At 43.0% G+C, this 8,819-nt stretch overlaps 1 protein-coding gene across 1 annotated transcript; it reads right to left on the bottom strand.

The window, feature by feature from the left end:
* Positions 1–834: 834 nt before the first annotated feature.
* Positions 835–3,798, bottom strand: tyms (thymidylate synthetase). Its single transcript, XM_015954667.3, has 7 exons — positions 3,485–3,798; positions 3,255–3,328; positions 3,007–3,181; positions 2,379–2,480; positions 2,132–2,307; positions 1,248–1,319; positions 835–1,169 (listed from the first exon to the last, which is right to left on the bottom strand). The coding sequence occupies exons 1-7, from the start codon at positions 3,711–3,713 to the stop codon at positions 1,032–1,034; spliced, it is 966 nt and encodes a 321-aa protein (XP_015810153.3). The 5' UTR covers positions 3,714–3,798; the 3' UTR covers positions 835–1,031.
* Positions 3,799–8,819: the final 5,021 nt, after the last annotated feature.

Raw genomic sequence — 8,819 nt, forward strand, 5'->3', positions numbered from 1 at the left:
CAAATAGCTTTTCATCACAGCCTTTATAGTGACCCCCACTACGGCAACATCAATGACTGCTTCAGTTTCAGTCACGGGACAAAATGTTTAACACTAATTAGTAAAGCAAGAATCCCTTCTAAACCATTGTTATTGTGGCAGTGTGTGTCCTGTCAGTGTCCCGATTGATCATGCGCCCTGGCTATTTGGCCAAGGGGATGTCCCTTTGGCTGACTGGTTAGAGCGTATGACTCTCACCCGGGAGTCTGGAGATCGAATCCCGCCCGGGCCCTCGTTTATCCACCTTGCCACATTTGGCGTTGTTGGCAGGATCCATGTAGTACTTTCAAGTAGGTCCATGGATGTGAAGTTTGTGGCACCCTGCGCAGGAGCACGCGGACGTGCTTGTGGAAAGAGGGGGGAAGATGTGGCAGTGTGAGTGTCCTGTCAGTGTCCCGATTGATCATGCACCCTGGCTATTTGGCCAAGGGGATGTCCCTTTGGCTGACTGGTTAGAGCGTATGACTCTCACCCGGGAGTCTAGGGATCGAATCCCGCCCCGGGAGTCTGGGGATCGAATCCCGCCCCGGGAGTCTGGGGATCGAATCCCGCCCCGGGAGTCTGGGGATCGAATCCCGTCCCGGGAGTCTGGGGATCGAATCCCGTCCCGGGAGTCTGGGGATCGAATCCCGCCCCGGGAGTCTGGGGATCGAATCCCGCCCCGGGAGTCTGGGGATCGAATCCCGCCCGGGCCCTCGTTTATCCACCTTGCCACATTATGTTTCCTGTTTAGTGTTTGACCATAAAGCTAATCTTCCTAAAAATTATGTGCAAAAAAATAAAAATAATACCGACCAAGATTCAGTTTTTTTATTTACAGAATTATATTAAAAAATACAGAAAATTCGACATTTAAGCAACAGCAGGAAGAAAACATTCTGGGACAAATTGATCTTAAGCTACTTCCTGTAACTTAGGAAAACATTTCAAACACATGCAGTTCTTGCTAAAAAGACCATACATTTAAAGATAATAATACTAGTTTGTGTGTTTTAGACTGCCATCTGCATCTTGATGGCGGGATGAGGGTTGTAGTCACAGATCTCAAAGTCGTCCGCCTGGAAATCATCGATACTTTCAACCTTTCTCTTGATTTTCATTGTTGGGAAAGAACGTATCTCTCTGAGGAGCTGCAGATTTACAAAGTTTGTGTGAGTTTCAAATGACAAAAGAAAGAGTGTTTTTTTTTGTTTTGTTTTCATGCAAACCTGCTCTTTTAGAGGCTCAATATGGTTGACGTAGACATGAGCGTCACCCAGAGTGTGAACAAAGTCCCCCGGCTGAAAAATGAGAAAACAAAGGTTCATTGGTAACTAGGGATGGGAACCTTTGACATTTAAATCAATTCGGTACTAATTCCCGGTACCTAGGAATCAATACCGGTACTTAACGGTACCAATTTGAGATACTTTTGAGTGTTTAATATTTTAATTGTCTTTTATAATAAAATATATATTTTTCTCAATATATAACCATATTTGATACATTTCACGATAAATAACATTCAACTGTTTGTATTTTAACATCGTCCTTGTAGTTTTATAAGCTGATAATTAAACTGAAGCAAACATCTTTACTGTGAACTAAATTTACTGTGAATCTTCATTCCTTTTGCCGCCCTTTTTCTTTGATTTTTCCTACTGGGAAGTTAGAATTTCCGAGGAGAAAGCGAACGCACCATTAGCGGAAGGAAAGCTAACAAATCAAGCTAACGTTATCTTACACATTTTACCTACCGGAGCAGGTTAAGATGAGGATGTCTCACTTAGATCGTTGTCGCTGGTTTCATCATCACCCAGTTATCCATCACATTTAGTGAAGTGGACCCAAGCTTTAGCGTGCATTCTTTCTACCATGCTGCTCTGTTTACAACTCGCTCGCCGCGATCGACGACATAACGCTCTTGCAGCTGTCTAGGCAAGTTCTCGTTATGAAGGACGGGTACCGAAACGAGGCACTGTTTCAAATGACATGAATCGGGGCTCAGTCGGTACTATGGAATTCGGTCGGTACCTTAAAAAGTACAGAATTCGGTACCCATTGCTATTGGTAACTGAGGATTAAGCCTGGCAGGGGGCTTTAGCAGCTTTACCTTGAGTCCTGTAATGTGAGCGATCATGTAGGTGAGAAGAGCATAGCTGGCGATGTTGAACGGCACCCCAAGACCCATATCGGCCGATCGCTGGTACAGCTGACAGGACAGCTCGCCATCACAGACGTAGAACTGGCACAGAGCGTGGCACGGGGGCAGAGCCATGAGGGGGAGGTCTGGAAAAACACGTGTTTAAACGTAGAATCTGAATCTGGCGTTTAAAAACAACTTCAGGAAGTGTTCTGACCTTTAGGGTTCCAAGCACACATGATGATCCGCCGGTCTTCTGGGTTTTTCCTGATGGTATCAATGACTTTCTGCAGCTGGTCGACACCCTGCCCTGTGTAATCTGTCGGGGGAATCACTAAATTTAGCTTTATGCTCTCAATGCAGGAGGAGGGACTGAAGCCATGCTACAAGAATAAACAGGGTCAAAAACAGGATGTAAGCTTATCTTTTTAATGCTTTAGTAAGAAAACGTGGTGTTTTAACTTTACCAAGATCAAATGGTAAATGGCCTGTATTTGTATAGCGCCTTCTTAGGGTTCTACGACCCCCCAAGGCACTTCACAACACAAATCGAGGGCAAAATACAACAAAAAGATTACTTTGGATTCAGAGCAAATAATTTGGCATTATGTTTGATTTGACTGGCCAAACAAACTGGGACATTATGATTTATGTGTAGGGTAAGGTTAACTAAATGGTAAAACCACGCCATCTAGTGGTGTAAATTAGCACCTGCATATAAGTGTAAAGATTTTCTCTGTAAACTCCATCAATCGAAAAGAAAATTCTTTTCCAAATACAGAATAAGCAAAAAATAATTTCAGCGATCTACACCCTGACTGACACCAAACGCCGGAAGTGCTTACCTGTGTGCATATCTTTGTACTCTGCACCAAAGTGCCTCCACTGGAAACCGTACACAGGTCCCAGATCCCCCTCCTCTCTGTCCGTGAAGCCCAGTTTGTCCAGAAAGGCCCGGGACCCGTTGGCATCCCAAATCCTCACACCTTTGTCTGACAGCTCCTTGGCATTTGTGGACCCCTGTCACGCAACAAGCCGGTGTTAAAGCCTGATTAATGTGCAAAACAAAGTGGGATTTCTCCATCAGCTTTACCTTAATAAACCACAGCAGTTCTTCCAGGATCCCTTTCCAGAAAACTCTTTTGGTGGTCAGTAAAGGAAACTGGTCTACAAATACAAAACCAGTTCAGATCGTTCAGATGCTGTTTAGCAACCATTTCAAGCACGTGCTTATGAATTCAAACGAGAGGATTAGTTTTGCCTCATTATGTTGCATTTCTAACCAATGAGAGGAAAATCTGTCAGATAAACTGTGAGCTGTACCGCGAAGGCAGTATCTGACTTGAGCACCGAACACAGAGACGACTCCGGTTCCGGTTCTGTCTCCCTTCCTGCCGCCGTTCTGAATTATGTGCTCGACCAAATCCAGGTACCCGCGTTCATCGCACAGAAAGCCTGATTTATTCCTTCTCTCCGCCGCCTGCTTCTCCGCATTGTCACAAGCCGCGTCCCGCTGCATCTCTCCCGTGTGGATATCAGAAGTGGCGGGCATTTGTAACAAGCTTATCACTGTTTCAGGAGCAACAATGTTGCTAGTGCACCTTCCCGGGTGAAAAGTGATACAAGACACGCCCCGTTTTTGAGAGCACATTTCTAAATCTCGCGTGAGTTTGGGAAAGGGCGCGAGTTTAGTCGATTTTTCAAAAACCTTTATTGATATATCACCCAAACAAAACATGAGCGTAACCAAAACGTGGACACCTCATTGGACGCTGGGAAGCGTAACAGCTTCGTCGCCATATTAGATGGGTCTCCTCACTCGCCAAAGTCCGTTTTTGTGCAACATACAGGTGCTGGCCAGTAAATTAGAATATCATCAAAAGGTTGAAAATATTTCAGTAATTCCATTCAAAACGTGAAACTTGTACATTATATTCATGCAATGCACACAGACCAATGTATTTCCGATGTTTATTACGTTTAATTTTGATATTTATAGGTGACAACCAATGAAAACATCAAATCTGGTATCTCAGAAAATTAGAATATTCTAAAGGCCAATGAAAAAATGTTTGTTTCTCTAATGTTGGCCAACTGAAAAGAATGAACATGAAAAGAATGTGCATGTATAGCACTCAATACTTAGTCGGGGCTCCTTTTGCCTCAATAACTGCAGTAATGCGGCGTGGCATGGACTCGATCAGTCTGTGGCACTGCTCAGGTGTTATGAGAGCCCAGGTTGCTCTGATAGTCGTCTTCAGCTCCTCTGCATTGTTGGGTCTAGCGTATTGCATCCTCCGCTTCACAATACCCCATAGATTTTCTATGGGGTTAAGGTCAGGCGAGTTTGCTGACCAATCAAGGACAGGGATACCATGGTCCTTGAACCAGGTGCTGGTGGTTTTGGCACTGTGTGCAGGTGCCAAGTCCTGTTGAAAGGTGAAGTCTGCATCCCCATAAAGTTGGTCAGCAGCAGGAAGCATGAAGTGCTCTAAAACTTCCTGGTAGACGGCTGCATTGACCCTGGACCTCAGGAAACAGAGTGGGCCAACACCGGCAGATGACATGGCACCCCACACCATCACTGACGGTGGAAACTTTACACTGGACCTCAGGCAACGTGGATTCTGTGCTTCTCCGCTCTTCCTCCAGACTCTGGGTCCTTGATTTCCAAAGGAAATGCAGAACTTGCTTTCATCAGAAAACATAACTTTGGACCACTCAGCATCAGTCCAGTCCTTTTTGTCCTTGGCCCAGGCGAGACGCTTCTTGCGCTGTTTCATGTTCAAGAGTGGCTTGACACACGGAATGCGACACCTGAATCCCATGTCTTTCATGAGTCTCCTCGTGGTGGTTCTTGAAGCGCTGACTCCAGCTGCAGTCCACTCTTTGTGGATCTCCCCCACATTTTTGAATGGGTTTGTCGTCACAATTCTCTGCAGGGTGCGGTTATCCCTAGAGCTTGTACACTTTTTTCTACCACATTTTTTCCGTCCCTTCGCCTGTCTGTTAATGTGCTTAGACACAGAGCTCTGCGAACAGCCAGCTTCTTTAGCAATCACCTTTTGTGTCTTGCCCTCCTTGTGCAAGGTGTCAATGATTGTCTTTTGGACAGCTGTTAAGTCAGAAGTCTTCCCCATGATTGTGGTGCCTTCAAAACAAGACTGAGGGACCTTTTAAAGGCCTTTGCAGGTGTTTTGAGTAAATCAGCTGATTAGAGTGGCAGCAGGTGTCTTCTATATTCAGCCTTTTCAGAATATTCTAATTTTTTGAGATACCAAATTTGGAGTTTTCATTAGTTGTCACTTATGAATATCAAATTTAAATGTAATGAACATTGGAAATACATTGGTCTGTGTGCATTGCATGAATATAATGTACAAGTTTCACGTTTTGAATGGAATTACTGAAATATTTTCAACCTTTTGATGATATTCTAATTAACTGGCCAGCACCTGTATGGTTGCAACAACCAGTGTAACGGAAGCTCCTTTCATAGTTAATTTAACAAAGCGGAAGTTTGTAAATGTTAAGTTAATTGTTCAAATTTTAATCAAATCATTTTTTGATCTGCTCTCTTTGATCAGTTCCTCCTTCCAAAGTGATAACAATCCAAGAGCCTGACTTTGTATTCTGAAGCGTTTAACTTGCCGCACCTGCTGAAACATTATGGAAAATGAAACCACTAACAGGGGTAAACATTAAACTATAGGAACAGATAATAATAATAATCTAACATTAAAATCTTCTGCTGAACGTGCACAAAACCTTGAACCTGAACAAGCTGGTTGCTGTGAACTATTGTCAAAAACTGGCAATTGTGAGTGATCCCTTCTCGTGTCTGCACCCCAGCGACCTTAGATCTTCATATCAATAAAGGAGGCAGCCATTTCTTATCATAAAAATGGCGAATCGGGAAACATATAAAGGCTGAAAGGAGGTAAAAATAAGTGCACCACATTAATGTAACATTCTATGAACAAAATGTCCACAAGGGGGCATAAGTCCCCAAACTTTCATTAGGAAGCAATTTTAATATGTTTACAACATTCAAAAGCTCAGATGTGAATGACAGCAATGATTTATAGCAGCTGTTGAATTACAACATTCAAGTGCACACGCACAATTATCAAAATAAACTAATTATGACTAATGCAGCAAGTGAATTGTATTTGTGGGGAAAAGTGCACATTACTGTAATAACAAATAAGTGTAAAATGCTAAGAATGAACATTTGGATATTTGTTTGGCTAATGGGGCGGGTGGTTTAAACTGAAGCATTTGTAAATATTTGTTTGTATCTTTGCTTCCTATGGGGTCATTTGAAATGTTGTGCAGTTGTGCAGCAAAACTCATTCAGAGAAGCATAAAGCAGAGGCCCATCATGTGATTCTTTGCAAAACTCAAATTAAAAAGTGTAAGGTAAGTTTTTCCTTTGAGAAACTTGAAAATATCAAAATCCACGGGGAAAGCTGCAGGGTTTGAGGAAAGAGATCATCCTGTTTCTCAAAGGAAATTCTGTTTTATGAATCAGTACAGCAGCACTGATCCTATTTTATTTCCATTGGTAAGTCACTGCATCCTTACAGATCGGATTACGACGGGTCTCACATGCATACCTGTCTGCAGAGCTCTCCTCAGGTAAAAACCTTCTGCTCTAATCTCCTCCAGACTTACGTTAAGCCTCGGCCTCCTGCAGAGACCCAGCACCTCCTTCTTCTGTCTCAGACAGCTAATAAGCTCTGTGTTGGGGGCCAAAAAACAAAAAACTCACCCAGACGTATTACTTGTAAAGATGGAAACTTGTTCTTTAAAGTCTTTTCAGTCTTTCTACCTCTACAGGCAGCCCACATATAAAATAAATGTTCAGTGGCAAACAGAGCTGGGCAATCCACATCGGGAGCAGGCCTGGATCTGTTCTGGGCCGTGTCACAGTTTACAACCACAAATGAAATCCTCTGGTTAAATATTGTTTTTGAGCTTTTTGTGTTGCAACAAAAATGTTAAAATAACTCAAACCACCAAAGATAAACTCCAGAGGAGGCAGATCTGTCGATCTGGAGGTCAACACTTCACATCTGATGTTCAGTGTTTTTATTTTCAGTCACTTTGTTTTTACCTCCTGTCATCTTGCCCATAAAGAAAGTCTTAAAAATGTAGAGTTTTGTGCACGAGGACCTAAAAACACAACAGAATTCTAACCTCAGATGTCCAAAGCCACACAAAGATTCCACTATTTAATCAACAAATACTGAGCCAAAGCGGAAAAGCTGTATGTGGAGAACAACGAGCCCACCCTTTCTGCCGGATTTATAAGGGAATGTATCAGTCAGGTGCAGCTGATAGAGGCCACACACTCGTTACCGCAATGAATCTGCAGTGGTCTCTAGAATGAATTAATGCCTTGTGAGTCGTTTTCTGTTCAAAGAAGCTCGGACGCTCCCGTTTCAGGAACTAGAAGTTAGCCAGAGGAGTAGGGGCCAGGTTTTATAGTCTTACTCATTAATATTCATGATATGTGAACATTTCGCCTCTGATTCGCTAACAGCAACGCAACTCTTCTGCTGCTGCCTTTCTTTCAGCTGCTAATGCAGGAAATAGGGATAGAGGATCATCTTCAGTTGAAACTCAGAGCGACCTCTACTGCACGCTGGAAGCATCGGCGGCATGGAGCGGCAGCGAAATGTCACTGCTTCAAATAGAATCCATTCACGTCTATGGAGGTGAATCAAACCAGGTGCGATGAGATAATTTTCAGACGCATCCCAGAAGCAGCACGTTGCGCCACTTTGCTAAAGATATGATCGAGTTCTTTTTTTTTGCCGCTCAGTTAACATATTGCAGCAATGGGACTTCACATCTATCTAGATTACATCAATACAAGTAACCTAACAGCTTAGTTCCTCCCTGCATCGTTCCAGAAGTGCAGCAGTGTTTTTTTCCATGGCTTTAATCCTGGCAGTGGAGAGAAACATCATATATGACATTAAACAACAATATCAAAGGTGATTTCCTTCTTTTGGGTTTATTGGCGGATGAACTCTTGGTTTTGTGATCTTGCGAATCGAGCGAGGAGCACAGCGGACAAGTCGCTTTGCGGCTGAGACTCTCCCGGTGTCCACTGGGGGACAACGATTGGCGAGAGTAAACCTTTCCGCTGCCGTTCAGCACCGCTGATGCTTCCAGTGTGCAGAAGGGGTGATCGATTGTATTTCAAACACAACAAGCATTAAAGTTTCTCAGTTGACTTCACCTTTAACAGGTCACCAGTGTGACTGCTTCTATAAAAAACAGACTTTTTTGTCTGGAGCATACAGGCGTGTGTTGACAAAAGTAGCAAAGAAATCAACAATTACCTTAGAGAAGCAGCTGTGCTGCTCATAAATCTGTGAAGGGTTAAACGTAATTTCTACTCTGTTTTGGCCCCTTTTCTGCAGAGTGGACCTTCATTCCCAAGAAGAAAATTTTTAAGATAACTGAAGATTTTCACAAAAATGGAAATCCCAGCGAGTTCCCCACACAAATCAGAAAAGTTGGGGCAAAAACGGAGAGAAAAAATTAATCTATACCTCAGATTTCATATGCCTCAGTTACCAGGTTAAAGGTTAAAATTTATACAACTACAGAAATAAAAAATACGAGTAGAAAATAAACATTC

Source organism: Nothobranchius furzeri, chromosome 7 (assembly GCF_043380555.1).
Source record: "Nothobranchius furzeri strain GRZ-AD chromosome 7, NfurGRZ-RIMD1, whole genome shotgun sequence".
NCBI lineage: Eukaryota > Metazoa > Chordata > Actinopteri > Cyprinodontiformes > Nothobranchiidae > Nothobranchius > Nothobranchius furzeri.